The 19,384-nt window shown below is 39.5% G+C and overlaps 1 protein-coding gene across 7 annotated transcripts; it reads left to right on the top strand.

Moving 5' to 3' along the window:
* Positions 1-446: 446 nt before the first annotated feature.
* ZDHHC13 (zinc finger DHHC-type palmitoyltransferase 13) lies at positions 447-18,781 on the top strand. 7 transcript variants are annotated; one of them, XM_030484686.1, is made up of 17 exons: positions 447-466; positions 1,773-1,915; positions 2,309-2,431; positions 2,900-2,977; positions 4,292-4,436; positions 5,756-5,820; positions 6,501-6,663; positions 7,224-7,349; positions 7,651-7,784; positions 8,590-8,690; positions 11,595-11,719; positions 12,779-12,841; positions 13,257-13,350; positions 14,768-14,851; positions 16,198-16,355; positions 17,729-17,826; positions 18,573-18,781. In XM_030484686.1, exons 2-17 carry the CDS (start codon positions 1,809-1,811, stop codon positions 18,706-18,708), a joined length of 1,800 nt encoding a protein of 599 aa, XP_030340546.1. In that variant the 5' UTR covers positions 447-466; positions 1,773-1,808; the 3' UTR covers positions 18,709-18,781. The 7 variants fall into 7 exon arrangements, with proteins under 7 accessions (XP_030340546.1, XP_030340545.1, XP_030340544.1 ...); XM_030484685.1 differs by lacking the exon at positions 447-466 and adding an exon at positions 519-583; XM_030484684.1 differs by lacking the exon at positions 447-466 and adding an exon at positions 584-658.
* Positions 18,782-19,384: the final 603 nt, after the last annotated feature.

Below are 19,384 nucleotides of genomic sequence, written 5' to 3'. Positions count from 1 at the left end.
CTGAAATAGTAGATACTGCTTTAATGATAGATGAGAGTCTTGCTGTGACTACGCAACAAGGAAAATACTTTTTCCTCCCTTTAAGAACAGTTTCAGGAAACATATAGACATGCCAAAGAATGGTACAAAGGTTGCAAGATCAAACCCTAGAGCAGTGGAGAATGGGTTTATGATTGCCTTAATAACTCTTCTTCTGCCCCTGCCCTACATGCTTTGTGATACAGCCTGCTCCCTCTCCTCTCCCACTCTGCTGTGACCAGTGCTGGGGCTGCTAGCAATGAGGCAGTGGGCTCCACACTGGGATAATTCTTTGGTAACCTTTCATACTGTAATATTTGCTTTTAACATTATCAGGTGTCAACACATTTGCAAGCTTTACGAGGATTGCAAACTCCTCACGTTTTAAAACCGACTTCGAACTCTGTGCTGGTCCCAGACGTCTTCTCGGCTCCTCCTGTTGTACCAGGTGGTGTGAGTGGGAGATTTATACCCCTCCTTTGCAGTGCTTTGTAGGCGGGGGTTGTGGCCAGATCGCTTTCAGCTGAGCCTGCTCGCTGACGCCGGCTGGCGCACAGCGCCCCGGGTGAGGCCGCGGGGAAAGAGCTCGTCCGTACCGCGGCTACCCGGCCGTGAGGGCCCGGCCCCGCCCCCGGAGGCGGTAACCAGGAAGTGGGAGCAGGAAGCTGTGGGGGGTGTGGAGCTCCGGGCGCAGTGGGGATGGCTGGTGGCGGCCCGGCGGTGAGGGGAGGCCCAGCCCGGAGATGGGGATGGGGATGGGGATGGGGGTGGGGGTGCTGGGCCTGCCATTGGCTCGCCCGGGACCTCCCTGCCTAGTCCTTGGGGGCCCCGAGGCCCCATGAGGCGGCCTCGGGCTCCGGGGTTAGGCTGGCGGCGGGGGGAAGGCGGTTGGAGCCGGGGAGAGGCGCCGGGCCTGGTGTGCACCCCTCGCTGGGGCCCTGTGCGGGAGCTCGCAGCCTGGTGCGGGGCTGAGGCGGGCGGGGGCTTCCCCGCGGCGCGCGGGGACGGAGCGGGTGGTGTCCGCCGGCGGGCGAGGGCTCCGGCGGCCGCGCTTGACCGAGAAGGGAGGCCCATGTTCTGCTGAGGGCGCGTCTCTCCTGGTACCGCCGTGCGCGGCGGGCCCTGTGCCCTGTGGCTGCCGGCTGCTCTGGTTGTTCAACACCTGCTCGAGGAATCCCAGACTGGTTTGGGTTGGAAGGGACCTTAAAGCTCATCCAGTTCCAACCCCCTGCTACAGGCAGGGACATCTGCCACTAAACCACGTTGCTCCAAGCCCCGTCCAACTTGGCCTTGAACACTGCCAGGGATGGGGCAGCCACAGCTTCTCTGGGCAACCTGTGCCAGCACCTCCCAACCTGAACAGGGAAGAACTTACTAATATCTAATCTAAATCTCCCCTTTTCTAGTTTAGAGCCATTTCCCCTTGCTTTATCACTAGGATATCCTTGTAAAATGTCCTTCTCCAGCTTTCTTGCAGGTATAGGCTGGCATTCTAGCACAGTAGCATTGCTGTGGGTAAGGGTGTTGTGCCAGGAGCCAGCTCTGCAAGGTGCTTAACATCTTTGTAACTGATGGACCTTAACTATCTCTCTTCCATCCTCCCATGTCCCTGTGCTAAAGAAAAGGACTAGTCTCTTGTCAGGTGGCTTTAACTGCGCTTTAAGTGAACTTCCTTGTTCTTATTAATGTAATAAGGAGGTGTGGTGTTCAGTATATGAAAAACGTTTGTTGATAGATGCTTTGTTAACCAACAGTGTAAAGGCCATTGCCATGGGCCTCATCGACCTCATATGCATAACTGCCACAGTGCCCACGGGGATAAAGATCTCCCAGTGCTACCAGGGCTGTATCCCATCGTTGAAGACCCCAGCACCTGTGATATTGTCAAGGCTACGCAGTAAGTATGTGTTCTATGTGTGCAGAATGTTGAAATAGATGGGAGTGTCCTCAAATATGAGACAGGTTGGATATTTTTACAAAGGAAAATTTTAGTTTCATTTGCTCCCCGTAGTGAAAGAAGGAAAATAATTTAAAAGTATTGTTGCAAGTATTTTTATCATTAACAATAGTATCTCAACCAGGTTAGTTAGGTAGAAAGTTCTGCTCATCAAGGCTCAGGCCAACTCTTTTTGCTAGGCTTCCATTGAATGAAATGTGGAATTTGCTCAATTAGGAGTGCTGGGTGATGCTTGATGAGGTTTGTTTTTCTTTAGTATGTGGCTGTCTCTAAGCTGAAGGATACTTAACAAACGAATGGGAAGTATATCCGTTTTCTTTTTTCTCATTTAAGGTATGGAATGATAGAGCGATGCAAAGAATTGGTAGAAGCAGGATATGATGTTCGACAACCAGACAAAGAAAATGTGACTCTTCTTCACTGGGCAGCAATAAACAACAGACAGGAGCTGGTTAAGTAAGCTTTAGAGTCCTTGGGAAAGTAACATGAGTATTCTGCCTCTGCTGTTTATAATCACTTTGTCACTATTATACTTCAAAAGAAACAAACGTGCGACTTGGGAAGAAAAGCATAAAATTAAGGTTTTAACCCAATTACCTTTGTGAGAATGCCACTTAAATGTAAAGTTACCGTGGTTTCTTTATACGTAAAATTCTGTAGTACCTGAAATCATTAGATTTTCCTGGGTTTGGTTTGTTTAGCAAAGATTAAAGCAGATTTTACAAGTGCCTTGCTAATGACTATATTTGCTCTTAAACATTTTCTCAAACAAGCATTCTTTACTGAAAATATTCTCATGTCCATATGCTTCTCTAAGTGAGTTTTTATTATAAGCTATTTACTACTAGAGTTATGTTATCCTTAGTATCATGTTTAATCTTTTATTGTGTCTATTCTTAATCTTATTATGTTACTGTTACACAGGTATTATATTTCCAAAGGTGCAATAGTGGATCAGCTAGGTGGAGATTTGAATTCAACTCCCCTTCATTGGGCAATTAGGTATGCTGCTTGCAATTCCTATTGTAAATCTGTTAGTATTAGCAGTTACAGTAGCAGTTTGTGTAGTACAGCAGTGGTCATCATAAATCAAACACTGCAGTGGGTTTAATTTATTGAGGTGTAAGGGATTTTGCAGCATGTCTGTAATAATGCTGAAATCTCTTCTCTGATCCCTGGCAGCTTTGCAGGCCATGGAGTTGTGTTACATGTGTATCTGTGCTTCAGTCACTTGAACTCCCATTTTGAAGTTTCCCTGGGGACGGAACAGTGCTGTTCAGACTTTACTTCTTAAGTCCTGCCTTAGGGCAAAGAAGGCTCGTTATGTTAGGGCACTGAAGGTTGCTGGTGGTGCTTATTGGGGCACAGTTTAAGTCTGAAAAAGTTGTGGTCACTGTTCCCCTCAGACTGCAGCCTGTCTAGTTAATATGCTTTCAGTTGTTCTAGTTTCTGCACTAAATGCTTCTTAGCTTCTGCGCACCACATCCTGATGTGCTCTCATAAGACTCTCAACGTTGCCAGTCCTGGACTTGAAACACAAGCTTATAGCAGTAGGACCACTGTAAGCCACCTTGTTGTTCAGAGGCATGTAAAGAGGTCTTTGGCATTTATCTCCTGGTGCTATCAGCTTTTCCTCTTGCTCTCCTTATAGCTGCCACCACAAACATAGAATCATAGAATGGGTTGGGTTGGAAGGGACCTTAAAGTTCATCAAGTTCCAGTCCCCTAACATGCAGTGTCTTCCTGGGTGATGGTATCTATTGGTGCTTGCATATGTTTAAGGTCTCTTTGGATCTGCTCTTTCTGGAGCTGCTCTAGATGACATCTGTTCAATTGATACATTTAAAATCATTCAACTTTAGCTTCTAGGACAGTATTTGAGTTAAATGATCAAAAAGACCAAAGCACTGCTCATCTGGGAAGAAACATAGCCTAAAGTAATTATTCTGGGATAACTTCTCTGAGTGCAGATTCTTACATCAGGAGATCAGTACTTTCTACTGGGCTATCTTAGTCTTCTGCCAGACGAAGTTAGATACTTCTTCAGAGGAAAACTGCTTACTGGAGAAATTACTGTAGAATAACCATCGTATTCTAAATTAACGGTTTTCCTTAGGTTGATTTATTAAGGTATATTTTTAATACAATTTTCTGATATAAAATTTAATTTAAAAAGGTAATTTCCTTAATAAAACTACAACAATCTGAAAGGATTCTTTCTTTTTCAGAGTACCTATGAGAATTATTAAGGCAATGATTTCATTAGAATTTCTGTCTTTTTTGTCATTTCTAATTTCATCTTATATATTGTTACAGACAAGGACATCTACCTATGGTCATGCTATTGTTGAAATGTGGAGCAGATCCCAGTCTTATTGATGGGGAAGGATTCAGTAGCATCCATTTAGCAGTGCTGTTCCAACATGTGCCCGTTGTAGCTTACCTCATATCCAAAGGCCAGGTATGTTGCTGATGTCCCACTGTTGTTTTCTACTTATGAGTACCTGCCTGTGTATACGGTACATTTCAGAATTAACTTTTTTGTTTTCTAGATGACAAGCAGGTATTTGACAACTATTTCCTTGTGCCACAAGTTCAGAGTAACTTAGATTATTTATACATTTATATGTATTTGGTTTTTTGTTTTAATACTCTCCCCTGTTCTTGTCACATTCACATGCAATTCAGAGTGTTTAAGGAGAGTTGTTAAGACTACGCAGATTTGTGGTGCTGTAAAGTAACTGGCTCTTACCTGAGAACAAAAAGCACTGTATGCCATATCTACATCAGGAAGCATTTACTGTTTGATTACGATTTTGTAACTAAAGATCTATGCAATTGTCCATCAGTTGAAGTGTGCAAAATACACGACCAGCCTAGGTCTGAATTCTGTATTACAAATGTTTGTATATTGTGTCATTTTATGTTGTATCTACTCTAGTTGATATCTGCTTAGCTTACATCTGAAATAAGCAGAAGTAATGACAAGTGTAATAATTTGCTAATAAAAATGAGAGGGGAGTTTTACATGATCTAGACTCTTTCTTTGAAGCACCGAGTATTAAGATTTAAAGACTTGGTAAGTATATTTTATTTCTCATAGAGCTAGCTAGTAGAGTGACTGACATCTGGAATGTAGGTATAGATGGTATATATCGCAAACTTAAGGAAGCTTTTAGCCCACGTATCTTCAACTAAAAAATTCGAGTGATTAGACATTTCTTTTAAGTAATTCTGCTCTAACTTAACGGGTGGAGGCAGGGAAGAAGGAAACTTTCATTGTGAAGAGTATTAGGTAATGCAAGTTAGATGATTTAACAATTATATCTTAAGATACATAATCCTTTTTTTGTTATTTTAATAAACCAGTTTTATGTACTTGGACGTTCTGTTATGTACCTCTGTTCATACAAGGAAGGTGGTTAACATACATTGCATTACAAAGTCCGTTTTATTTATAGTATCTTTGTGCAAAGCAGGACAAGAAATGTGGTTAACATGGTTCCCTTAAAAATGTCCTTAGTGGAGACTCTCTCGTAAAAATGTCCTTAGTGGAGACTCCATGTGTTCCGAAGGGAATGCTCATGGAATACTCACAGAGCAGAGAGAAAAATGTTTAAATGAGCATTGGCTTCTTGGCTGGTACAATTTGGTTTCTTTCCATTTTCTTTATATTACTGCAGCTAAGCCAGTTGTATAGCTCCAAATCTGACTATCATCTAACTCTGTCTCCTGAAATCCCTGGTAATCATTTGCTTGTTATCTTTCTCTTATACTTAGAACGTAGACACAACAGACTTCAATGGACAAACACCTTTAATGTTAGCAGCACAAAAAGCCATTGGGTAAGTAGCAGGTAACTTCAGAAGAATCTGTCGTACCCAAGAACCAGTGAGGTGAATCTTATGAAACTTTTTAGTTAATCTGACATTCCTTTAGTTGTACTAAAATACGCAGTATTTCAGAGATCAGGAGTTATGAAGTAGCTAATTGGATGTAGCAAGGAAAGTCAAAAGAATTTCTAAAATAAGGTTAGGTTTGTGGCTGAATCATCTGCAGCATTACTGTGCTTTCCCAGAGAAGAGAATCAAGAGGTGGCTGCATTTAGAATAAATAAAATGTGGAGATATAAGCTGGTATGCAGTATTGTAGAAAGGTGCAATCGTAGAATCACAGAATGGTTTGGGCTGGAAGGGATTTTAAAGCTCATCCAGTTCCAACTCCCTGCCATGGGCAGGGACACCTACTAGGCCAGGTTGCTGAAAGCCTAGTCTATATACAACCTGTGTATATACCTCATATTTGTTAAAATGATAAAATAATGTAGTCTGGAGAAAAACCCTGAGGGCAGGTCCTGAATTGTAAACTCAGATTTACTGTTGATGAGCAGGTTCCGAGACAAGGCTTTGTGTATCTGCTGTTATTTCACAGAGAAGAACAGTGGTTTTTATAAGGTGTTCAAAAGTTTCATATCCAATATGGGTTATCTTCTGTCTGTTAACTTTTATACTTTATTTTCATCTAGACCAGAACCCACGAGGTTTCTCTTAAAGTTTAACCCCTCTCTCAATGCTGTAGACAATGTTCAAAAGAACACTGCACTGCACTGGGCAATAGCATCAGGAAATACTAGTGCAGTGGATCTGTTGCTGGAAGCTGGTGCTAGCCTGGACATAAAAAATGTCAAGGTACAATTTCTTTCATGATACTTCATTCCACAGGGTATGAGTGTGTAAAATGAATGTAAAGAAAAACCTGAGTCCTCTCCACTTTGGGTATCCTTTGCACAGGGGATTGACTAGGAGGTTCTTAGTCTTTCCCAAAAGGAATTATCACCTTTCTTGTGGTGTGGCTCAAAGTATGGATGCAGAGATTCTTTGCAATGTTCATTAAATGAACAGCTGAGCCTTTCAGTCAGTCTGATTTTCCTTTCCAAATTGTGTTGCCCTCTCTCCCTCTTTTTGTTTATCAGACAGTTTAGTGTTTCAGGTTGTTGGAGACAGTCCAGCAGGTAACTTGAATGGATGCGATCTGAATGCAAGCAGTGGTTTTTTGAACTACGAAGCACTGGATTAAGCATGTTAAAACTCTGAATTTAGCTTTTCCTTGACTTAAAATAAAAGGGGGAGGGCTGGGAAGTAATTGCCCAGTTGATCTTGTTTTAGCTATATTTATTTCATGCTTCTGTTAAAAAAGAAAACATTTATGTGTTAAGTGCATAAATAACTAAATATTTCTGTTGCTAAAGGGAGAGACACCGCGTGACCTTGCTTATCAAAGTCTGAATCGCTTCATGGTGTATATGGTAAAAGAGGAAGAAAGAATGAGGAGCAGAAGAAATAATATGTTACTGAAAATAGTAGAGAAATATGAGGTAATTTCGTAAGTAAAAACTAATGGAAATAAACCTAGAGCATTCTGTGTTTAGAATAATAATGCAGCTCAACTCTTTCCTAACAAAAGGATCATCTAAGGCTTATGAAAATGGGTGCACAAAACCGAAATTCTTTAAAAACATGTAGCAGTGGTTTGGGTGGGAGTTTTGTAATGTTGAAGTGTCACCTTACCTTATCTCTCTTGAGTCTTTCAGCATTTGTTATTACATTAACTGAATACTTTTGAAGTAAGTCCTGCTTGAATATTTTGTCATATTTTAACCATAATAATCTTAATAGCTCGTCCTGCTGTTCGCATCTTCCTTGACATTTATGTGGGCCATAGGATACGTCATGAACTTAAGTTCTGATTCTTGGCTTTTGAAAGGAGGTCTGCTCCTCTTCCTGCTGTTTGGGATGGCTCTGTTTGTGAGGTTTGTGGCTTTTTCTCTCTAAACATGTATTTCATTGGTATAGACACCATATAAGGTATCTTATGCAGTATTCTTTTCAGAGTTTACTTAGCAAAAAAGATACCTCCTGAGAAATGGTTGCAGAGTGTGTGAAGGATTTAAATATACGTACTTTTTAGAATGACCATAGAAATGGAATGTCTGTAGGTGTGCAAAATAATACTTTCTCATCACCGAAAGATTTGGATAAAAAAATCTTCTAAACCACTGAAGTGTTTAAGCAGTCTGCTAGCTAACTTTAGTGATAGAGTGTTACTGAAGGTTTGCATCCAGTAGGTACAGATATCCATGCACAGTGCTCAGAAATGTGCTTTATCTCAACTTTTCCTTCTGTATTTGTGACACAGAATGAGTTTTAACGAACCATTCCTTCCCCTCCTGCTCCCCACACCTCCCAGTGTTATCCTAAGCTGTTTCACAGCTTTCCTGCTTGCTTCAACAGTTCCTGCAACGGTCTGTGTTCATTGAAATGACAATGCTGCCACTGTGCAAATAGACAGAGATTGCACTTTTTACCCAGTGCTACAGCACTTCTGATATATAATATCAGCCTGGAGTAGAGCACTCTTCAGTTTTATTTGTTGCATTGTTAACTTACTGCACATCTGGCTGAAGAATGCATTTGAGTGAGGAGAACTGTTTACTTTGAGAGGTGTGAAGTGTGCTGCATGTGTGAAGTTTTAAAAATAATAGATGATGAATACTCTGTGAAGTTAGGTTTAAATATATTTTTAAAATATTTTTTTTCTTTTAACTTTATTTTTAGGCAACTTGTAGGGCTCAAGAATCTAAGGTACCTTCCCACAGCATTTCTGCTTAGTTCCGTTTTTTGGATGTCTGTGACCTGTTTTTTCTGGTTCCTGCCTGATATCCTTTATACTCAAGAAATTCAGTAGAACTCTCCTTAACAGTTCTTAATAAATGTAGGCCTCATCATGCAAATAGTAATGAGCAGTGCCAGATAATTTGATATGACTGTTAACATCTGGTAAGACTGGTTTACTTCCATCGGGCAGGGATGAAATAAATTTGACTTTAATTTCAAGTTATATGTGGACTAAAAATCTTTACCTTCTTTTATCTTTATCTGATATTTGTGTACAAATCTGAACTATTTCTTTGTGGAATATCAAAATTAAGACATTTTTGATATAAACCTGATTGTCTCTGTTAGCATCCCCATGTGACTCTACTGTATGAGAGTCTCAGTTAGGAAGGTTAATGTATTTTGGCACGTGGTGTAACAGGGTAACACATGCATTAATAAGAAGCATCTCTTCTTTCTAAAATGACAAGGATTTGAGAGTGATATTTATGCTTCTGCTTTTAAAAACAGCATCCTCGCCTCCAAAAAACCAAGGGACAAATTTCTTCAGGTCTCTCCAAAGTAGATCTTCCAGTCTCCTATCCATTCACAGGTTATGCTGCATCCTTAGTGTATGGTGAAGTAATTTCTACCTTTCGTTTGCTTTCTTTCAAGAGGTTTTGCACTGGTTAGTACAAAAAAGTTGTAGTAGTTTACACTTTCTTTTTAGTGCCCTGCTCTTACAGAATCATAGAATCAACTAGGTAGGAAAAGACCTTTAAGATCATTGGGTCCAACCGTTACCCCAGGACTGGCAAGGCCACCACTGAACCATGTCGCTGAAGGCCTTGTCTACACGGTTTGTGAACACTTCCAGGGACAGAGATTCCACCACTGCCCTGGGAAGTTAAACAGGGGACATCTGTTTATTCATTGGTTAAGTTTTATGAAAAAACCTTTAGGGAGATACCTAGAACTGTAAATAATTTTGTACTAAACCAGCTGTAATATAGTGCTACACAATTTTAATGAATTTTTAATTACTTCATCCTTTAAGTGGCATTTTCTTTTGTATTGTTCCCAATTAGGATGTCCTTAATAGAATTATCAGGATTAACTTGGATGAACCGATCAAGTATATTGCCTCTGGGGATACACACATATGCTTGTCTAAATGAAAATCATTTTATTCAGGGCTGCACTGTGAAGTTTTAAGGTTTTCTTGGTGTCATATGAATGAAAAAGAGAACAAATTCCAACAATAGGGGGTTGAGTCAGACGCTCTGCTGAAGATAGGGAGCAGAGCAATGTTCTTGAAGGTCTAACCAGAGCTTGGTGACATGGGCAAGAGGATAGTTTTCCATTTCAGTATCCAGCCCTTTTCCTCATGAATGTGTTTTCCTTCTGGAACTGGTCACAGATTTGAGTATTATAAAATTGTTCAGTATTTTAGTTAGCTGTATTTATGTCTGTCAAGCTGTTCCTCTAGACCAAATGAAAATCCAGCCATTCTAATTAAGGACTTCTCTCAGCCCTAACACAGCTATAGATCTGCTAACATTCAGTGCCAATATGTCATAATTTATCATGTAGATTTTAATTAGAGCTGTTTGCAGTGTTGTTGGTTCATAAGACAAAACAACCTTGAGGTTGCAGAACTTGATCTTTAAGAGTTATTCACGTTGTGTGGTTATATAGTGATTGAAAGGTCACTGGAGATGGAATCCAGGCTTAGGCGCTCTGACTGCTCCTTGGTGACATCATGGACTGTTCTTTAGCAGTCTGTGCTCTCAAGGTCAGTGCTTGGATTTAATTGGTGTGAAATTTGTCCCACTCCACGTTCCTCTGTTGCTGTATAGAGACAGTTAATCTTGACATGTTGTTCTCCTGCTTTCACCTGACATACAGATGTTTTGAGTACCTAGCGTAAAAATCATGATCCTAATGACTGTATATCCTCCCCCATGTATAATAGTTTGTCTGCTAGAGAAGTTACAGCAAATAACCATACTGAATTTAAATCTGCTTCTCTGGAGTTCATGAGAGATGAATTCCCTCCATAGGCTGTAATTAAAACAGTCAGCCACTGGGTAAAAGCGAATGGTATGCAAGAGGAAAAATGTCTAATTAGACCAGAAGTTTGTCATTTCATAATCATGGCACAGGTTGCCCAGAGAAGCTGTGGCTGCCCCATCCCTGGCAGTGTTCAAGGCTGGGTTGGACGGGGCCTGAAGCAACCCCGTCTAGTGGAAGGTGTCCGTGCCTGTGGCAGGGGGTTGGAACTGAGTGAGCTTTAAGGTCCCTTCCATCCCAACCATTCCTTGATTCTATGGATTTTGTCGTATATTTGTGAGGGAAGAAGGATTCCCAGTAGCTGTCCCATTACCTTCAGAAGTGTTTTATCAGCGTATGACGGGTTTTTTGAGTGACAAAGGTAATTCCAGAATGATTTCCAGTTGCATCTTTCTGTCCGAGTTTACTCAGTGCTTTTAGCTAAAGCAAACAAGAGGGCAGGACCTAGAAAACAGTAAGGGCCTGTTCAGTGACTTAGGGGTGTGAGTGAGCCAAATCTTACAGCTGCTGGAAGCTCAATAACTATGCATGTCTGATTGGTATTGTTTCAATCAAATAGACAAACTTGAGTGAGAAAAAGAAGAAATTGAATTCACTTCTTATCTGTGAAATATTCAGAGGCAAAAATCTGCACCCTGCTGGTGAGGATGACAGGGAGCTATATTGTGATGCAGGTTTGTACAGTTGTAAAAGTCTTCTCAGGTGCTCAAACTGGACAGAGTATTCAACTTCTCCAATATGACGGCCTCTGAAGGACAGAGAGGATCCTACTATAAAAGTGAAATTCATTCTTTTCCTGTTTTGTGTGTTGCTCATAAAGTAACAAACTAATTTTAGAGTATTTTGTTTGACAAATAGCAGTGATAGAATATATTCCTTAACCTGAATATTACATGGAACAGATAGAATTCCTGAAATCACTGTCATGCTCAGCGTGGTGGGTCTTCTTTATTATTTCTATAAAACTTGGAGAACTGATCCTGGATATATTAAGACTTCAGAAAAGGAAAGGAAAGAGGTAGGTGACTTCATAAAAACAAAGGGAAGGGTTCACCTGGTGCAAGAGATGGTTGATTTGTTTGCCATCATGTGCAGCTTTGTTAGTCTTGAAAGCAGTAAAATATTCTTAAGGGTTTTTAGCAACAGCATTGAACGACATAGGTAGTAGATAATGTCTCCTGCTACTGCTTGTTTCCTTATCTTCATAATCCTGCCTTAATGGCCTTGCTTCCACCTTCTCATTGAAATGTGACCTTTGGCCAAACATTGTACAGAGCCACTGGTGTTATCTGTGATAGAAATTCACCTAGAACTTCACTTCGTAAATATGAATTGTGAATGGTTGCCACTCCAGTTGTCTCAGGTTAGGAAGAGATATTCATGATGCTTTCCTACAACTCTCCATGCTCATAAGACTATAAATTTCTAGCTCAAAGGCTAGAAATGACTTAAATTTTGTTAGATGCTCCGAAGATACATATAATGGTTTGTTTTTTGTGCTTAGGCATTATGTAAATGACATGCTATTTCCTAGCTCTGTCTTGGAATGGCAAAAAGAAATCAGTAGGGATTTTGGTATTTAGTCTCCCCAACTTGTGGATTAAGGGAAGCATTGTGTTTGTGATCTCATTGCTCTCCAAGAGGTTGTAGTTCTTCAGATTGCCAGGGAGAATAAACTGCAATTTGAACTTGCTGCCACAGGACTAGTAAACGTTGTCTTCCTAGTACACATGAAGGAACAGTAAATATAGCAGCTCTCCTAATCTCTCTGAGGTCTGGCTGACTACATGAGAGGTACCTTGTATCTTAAGACCATCTCATTTTGGAGAATACTTCATCCACATGATTGATTAATTTTGTCAACAGAGATAGTTTTCTGGATAATTCTGCATGGGGGAGGTTACATCAGTCTTTGCTGTTTGGTGTTTCTCATGGACCTTTTTAAACAGCAAGTACTTATTCCTATCAATGCTTGGCACTCAAAATGCTGATGATCTGCAAAAGGCCTAATGTAAAAATCTTCAGATTCCCCTGGAAATGTGATCCAAACACAAGAACAAACTACTTTGTCTTTCAGAACATTGTAGCTCTTGCAGAAGCAAATTGCTTGGACTTCAGAACATTTTGCACATCGTGTCTTGTAAGTGAGGCTTTGGTATTTGTTTGCTTTTTGAACCTGGCTTTTACTCACTACTGCTATAAAATCCTTTCTCCTCATTGCTTGTCATGCAAGTGCTAGATGCATGGTTTGTTCTGTGTTATTTAGATTTCTGTTTTTTCTTTTACAGTGACAAAAGAGATGCTTTGATATCCTTGGACTCTAATCTTAATGAAATAATAATTTCAATTTATTTTTTTGTTAAATTAAGATTTATAGTTCTCATCTCTGTTGTGTGTTGTGAGGTCTGTTAGAGTATAAAATACATGTTTGCTGTACAAAATGAATGTATGTTATAGAGTACAAAATATGATGGTGCCCATGAGAAGATGCTCTAAGCTTAGAGTGAAACAGATGCTTTTGCAATGGCTGTGTTCTTTTCCTTCCCCTCAACTAGGTAAGGAAGCCTTTGAGATCTGTGCATTGCCTTGCTTGTGATTCATGTGTAGCCAGATACGATCAGCATTCTCTGTGGACTGGACGGTGCATAGGTGAGAGGGTTTGTTTTAGCAGAAAATGTCACATATTTAAAAAGTTGCTGAAATAACATTTATCTCCTGAGACAGAGAGCACACTTCATGTAAGAATACCCAGTTGATACTGAAGGGCACACTTATAGGTGCCAGAGGGAAATTAGTTAGATGGTAGAGAGAAAGGCAACTGTAATTATTAAGGGATGGAATGGTCTGCCTAAGATTAGAGACCAAAAAGTCTGAGACTTCTCCTTTTGAAAGAAGGAGTGACAGGAACGGCGGGAAGCAATGAAGATAGTGGCTAAAGTGTATGCAGAACTGGTATTTGCCAAGCACATCATACTAGGGAAGGCTCAGTAAGAATAGCATCTGGATTTAAAATTGGTAAAGGAAAAAAAAAATGTCTTTACGTGGCAGGCAGTGGAAATTTGGAGCTTGCTGCTGTAGGGTTTGCAGATACAGGCATTATCAGGAGGTTCAGAAAGGGATTAGACAAGTGTTTGGACAGTGTGTCTAAAAGTAGCTACTAAAAGAACTAGATAAATATGTACACTATGACGTTTTAACACAGAAGCTGTGGATGAGGAGAATGAGGTGTAGAAAGTGGCCAGGCTCACGTGTCCTCCTGGAGTAATGTTGGCCATTGTCACTGTTAGAGACAGTGCAGTGGAGCAGCTGGACTATTTAACCCTGTAGAGCTCTTTGGTTTGGTGTTCTTTGAGAAACTCCGTTTTTCGTAGAATCACTTGGGTTGGAAAAGACCTTTAAGATCATCGAGTCCGACCTTTACTCCAGCACTGCCAAGGCCACCACTAAACCATGTCACTAAGGGCCTCGTCTACATGGTCTGTAAACACTTTGAGGGATGGTGATTCCACCACTGCCCTGGAAAGCAACCATTTTCTTCCTTTCTGTCTCATTACTGGTGATGCTCAAGACGGAAAGGTTAAAGTTTTACATCTGTAGCAATATATTTTTAGCATTCTGTTGCCCATTGCTTTTTTGCAATGTTAAATACTTGAAAATATTTTTACAGGGTTGGCTATAAGGTGGTGAGATGTCGTTCTGATGCATTGTTTCAAAGCTTTGAGCAATACCAATTGTAATTTAAAGGAAAATACTTGTATATCTTCATGTAACAGTTTCTCTGACAGAAGTCTGGTTTTTCATGCCTGTGTTTGCAGTTCTGAAGCGCACAAAGGTCAAACAAATTGGAACAGCTTAGATTTTTCAGTCATATGAGACAATTGTACTGTGCATGGTAAGAGCTGTGGTTGCATAATTAGTCCTCATCTAGCTAAAACAGCTAAAGGCAGTCTCTGAAGAAGAGACAAATCTGGCTGCCTTTTTATTCGTATGAACTTAAGGGGAAATGCAAATACTGCTGAATTTTAGAAAATCAACCTTTCTTTTTTTTATCTTGTCTCAAATTCAGGCATTGGGAACCATCGTTACTACCTGCTGTTCCTGTTGTTCCTAACTATGACTGGTGTCTGGGTGCTTTATGGAACTCTTCTGTGTATGTATCCATAAATTTATTTCAAGTTACCTTTCAAAGACATGTGCGTATTGTCTTTAATTTTCAGTATTTTATTTCCAGCAAGTGTAATGATACTTGCACAAATAATACCATATTTCAGCAGTGCTGTTATCTTGTAATTCTGTCTTTAAATGGAAATACATCATATCTGAGTCTTTGGTCAAATGTGTGATTACATGTGTGTTGAGTAAGAGCTACTATACAGCTCTAGTGGGATGTCCATTGGGAAATACAGTATCAGTAAGCATTTTTCTTAGATGAAATAGGGAAGCCACATGGAGGAATGTCAGATTACAGGTTCTAGCCTGGATAACCTTCACTGTAATGGAAAATAAGTTTGTAAATACGTTATTGCAAAGGCGTTATTGATTTTGTTATTTGGGAATACCTATATTGAACACTTGCCAAAGTTGCTTTTTGTTTTTAAGATAGTGATGACTTTGAAAAGAACTGTCTATTTAACTGATAAATCCAAACTGGAAAATTGAGACATTTCTTGGAGAGAGTAAAGCCCTTAGAATCTAGTTATACAGGTAACCTTTTAAGTAAAAAGAAGTTCTAAATTTTATTTTATATTACTTCACATTATATTGAAATGAGGCACTTTTCAAGGTATAGTGAAGTGAAGCAGCTATGGCAGTGGAGGACACAGGACACTTGTGTGAACATGTATTGCTTTCCTGTCTTTCAGTGGTGGTCTTATATATGCAAAAAGCACATGGTTTTTCTCTATTTCCTGTGAGTGCAGGAACATGGGAGGAAAACCTCTTCATTGTTCTACTGACATAGAGGCAAAAAGAAGTTGCTCTGCTCCTAGTTTGTGGGGTTTTTTAATAGGTTAGATGCCTATGTGGTAGGCTTTAAGTATCTCTTAAGAAGTTTACAGAAGGTGGACGTTCCAGTTTACATCTCCTTAATAGTGGTAAATGCTGCTTTCTTGGCATTGTCACCATCATGTCTTCTTTTGTTGATGATGGTATTAAAGATAAATGATAAGTTCTTGTCCTAAAATTACAAATGAGCATGAAGCAAAATTTCAGAAGCCTTGACAATGAGAGGTGATGACTTATTTCAATATAGTATCAAAGTACATAGTCAGTGCCTTGAATGTTCATTCTGTGAGTTATGAATACATAATGTAAAGATTATACAGCCAGAATAGCAAGCAGTCACGTATCTGCATGGGTGCTTTTAAGTGGGAACATGATCTATTAAATGTGGTATTCTAGATCATATTGCTATGTAATATTAATTCCATGCAAATAATCTTTGTTCAGTTCTTAAGTGGCCTAAAAACATAATTAACTGATTATTCATCTTGCCAGATTGGACAAGTCATTGTTCAACAAGTTATCCTCAAGATGGAGCATGGACATACTTCACACAGATAATCTATTGCTCCCCATGGGTTTCCTATATGTTTGCACTAGCCTGTTTTCATACTGGATGGGCTTCATTGTGGCTGACTGTTCAGCTTTATCAGGTAGTACTTTGTTTCAGTTTCTACTTCTCTCTTTAAGAGTCATCATATTAACGCTTTTCCCTACCTGATCTGCTCCCATAAAAACTTTGTGCCTGCTTTCCTTGATTAATATATGTCACATCTAGGTGCTTTCCTTAAATCTCAGGGCAGTTCTTTAAGTTTCATGGGTGCTTGTGCGCTCAACATTCCCATGTTAAAAGTAGGATCACAGTCTGCAAATCATTCCTATCACTGAGTTCTGGGTTTACTACTCATCAAAAATTCCAAAACTGTAAAGACTTATTTAAAGATATTTTACTAATAGAACAGGTATTACTGCCCCCAAAATGGCACAAATGCTCAATAACATAATTAGCCTGAATCAAAAATCCCATGGCAGAACTCAGCAGTGCAGCATTACACTGTGTTAAATTCCATTGCTACAATAAAAAGATGAGCTGGATTTTATCCTGGTGAGGGCTGTCGAATTTCTTGGCTATGTTGTTCTCAGCTCTTGGCTATGCAAACAAGATGGAGAAAAGCTGTCTTAAAACATGTAGGAAACAGCTTGTTTAGCAGCTTTTAGGAAACATGTGATCTGAATATGTGTTAAGCATACTGAACGAGAGCGTTTTTTACCATCTTGTTTAAAAAAATATCCACAACTTGCAATGTGTACTGCTAGATGTCTGTAATGTCCATGCTGACCTTACATTATGTCCATTACTGAGATACCATGCTGGAAAAAACGAAAAAAGGTTCTAGGTAGGATATGTACAGTTAACTACCATGTTTTGTGCACAGTCGTTTGTAAATGTACTGCTTTATGATACTGTGGTATTCAGCCAAAGACCCTGTAAGATTTTGCTGAGAAAATAAGAAAATGGAAGAAAAAATAGGCAAGCAAATATGCAGGAAAAAAAACTTCTTCATTTTGTGAAGCTCAATAAAGAAGACATGGAATCAAGAAAATGGAGAAGTTGAGTCTCTGACATCTACTTCATCTTTTTTGCTAAGCTACTTGGTCTTTCTGGAGGATCTTTCTTTACCAATTTGCGTAGTAGATTATAGACAATATCTGAGGAAATAGGTGCCTAATGGCTGTAAATCTTACACTTCTGTAGATATCTGTGAAAGTACAGTCTTTACAGTCATCCCAAATAAGCTTGCCTCCTCGGCGGAAGTGTTAATGTTACAGCTTGCTGGGTCGTTTTAGTCCAAGTGGTGTGTAAAAACATACTTTTCAGTCATTAATTATGGCAGTAGTTACTTATTTGTTAGATATGCAAACCTCTTCCCATCCCTCCCTTCCCAATAGTAGCTTTTGGTATCACCAGAATTTGAATTTGTGATGTTCATGTTTTAACCATGTTTTACATGTTCCTTTTCATAAGATTGCGTTCTTGGGATTGACCTCGCATGAAAGAATGAACCTCCTGATGCAGAGAAAATCTTCTAAGCCTGCTATTTCACTCAGGAGAACTCCATACAAGTGAGTATTCATGAAGAGCATGTTTTAAACACATTTCAGTACTGATTTGCTTCACTGTTTCATAAATGCAAAAAAGTGGTGTTCTGTGGATGTGCTGGTGATGCCTGGTAGGAATTGTGCTAAGAGGAGGGAGTGGACCTCATTTGCCTTGCTGAGAACTTGCTTTGCCCTGGGAAGTAAACAGCCAGCATAGGAGCTGCTGGGGTTCTTTCTTCATGGCTGTATATATAGGAAAAAGAGGTGCCAAAATCAGTCCATAGCATTCATCAGTAGACACTGTTTTGGGGGTGAGGGCATGTTGTCCTTTAATTTGTTCATCAATCTCTGCGTGTGTGCTGTAGGTTTAGAAAGAGAATTAAGGTATGAAGTGGCTCCTTTCTGCCTTCTCTTGCAGTATTTAGTTCAACAGAGAAACCAGTACAAGGTTTCCTCGTTATACTAGGAGTCTGTGTTTCGTCATGTGTGGTAGCAGATGAGATCTGACTAAGTACCAACTTTTACAGATTTGAGGTGAACTTAATCTGTTCTCACTCTATAAGTAATACAGGTTGTAAAAGTCTTCAATGTAAAAGTTCAACAAAGGAATGATGGTCAATGGAGAACTGTGCGTATGTTTCTTCTCCCAGAGCTGTCTTCATTGACAGCCTTATATCTGTCTTAGGTACTATCTTATGGTGAATGTGTATTTTTGATGCTTGCAGTCTTCTTTTGATAGGTTTATTAATGGGTGTTTCTCTCCTTTTCAGTCTTGGATGCTTCCAGAACCTTGCAGACTTTTTTCAGTGCAGTTGCTTTGGTATGTTCAAACCCAGTGTAGTTGACTGGACCAAGCAGTACAACCTTTTTTATCTGGCAAAGGAGAAAACTGTTCATCCTGTATGAAGTTTTGCTTAATTTCTAAAACCATTGAGCTGGAAGCTAAATAAAACTGGATATTTTGTTAATTTTTACAGATTCTTTTGAAGTTCCTTGTATTTATTTTTATTATTGTTTCAAATATTAAACCTATCTTGCATAAGCTGCAGCAGGTTTGTATATGGAACAATCACTGTACGTCTGTGATGCATAGTTTGAACTGAAACTATCTGAAATTTTGTGTGACTAAGAATATAATTTTTAAGGTAAGTTTATAGGGTGGAATTTCAAAACCATGTTGGTAGCCTTTGCTTTATTTTGCAGATAATAAAAGAAAATGATATTTGCAAATGAAGGTGAATGTTCATATTAAAAAAAAAAGTTATAGTTGCACTATAATTTTATTACTGATGTTGTGAAAAACTCTTTTAAGTATTTGTATTTGGAGGGTTTACATGTAATAAAATAGATCTTTCTTGCTTGTAAGTGTCTTTTTACAGACTGAAATAGATTCAAGGGATTTGTGACTAGGGAGGTATGTAAGAACAGGTAGGCACAAAGCCATAAGAAAGCACCTGACTTTTTGCCTCCTGTTTTGCATGTATATATGCCCTGTTAGTGTATGCAAATGGATAAGTTGATGGTGGAAAAGAGTGATGTTGTCCTGGGTTCAGCTGTAACAGTTATTTTTTCTCCTTCTTAC

The sequence above is a fragment of the Strigops habroptila genome, chromosome 4 (genome assembly GCF_004027225.2).
Source record: "Strigops habroptila isolate Jane chromosome 4, bStrHab1.2.pri, whole genome shotgun sequence".
NCBI lineage: Eukaryota > Metazoa > Chordata > Aves > Psittaciformes > Psittacidae > Strigops > Strigops habroptila.
Note: the sequence above shows the minus strand (reverse complement) of the source record. Positions and strands in the feature narration are given on the sequence as shown.

Excerpts from the sequence above, each read along its gene's own strand:
- ZDHHC13 (XM_030484680.1), top strand. The coding sequence starts at position 718 with ATGGCTGGTGGCGGCCCGGCG. Across the intron at positions 4,437-5,755 it reads ACCTCATATCCAAAGGCCAG|AACGTAGACACAACAGACTT; the intron begins GTATGTTGCTGA and ends TCTTATACTTAG. Across the intron at positions 13,351-14,767 it reads GTGGACTGGACGGTGCATAG|GCATTGGGAACCATCGTTAC; the intron begins GTGAGAGGGTTT and ends TCTCAAATTCAG.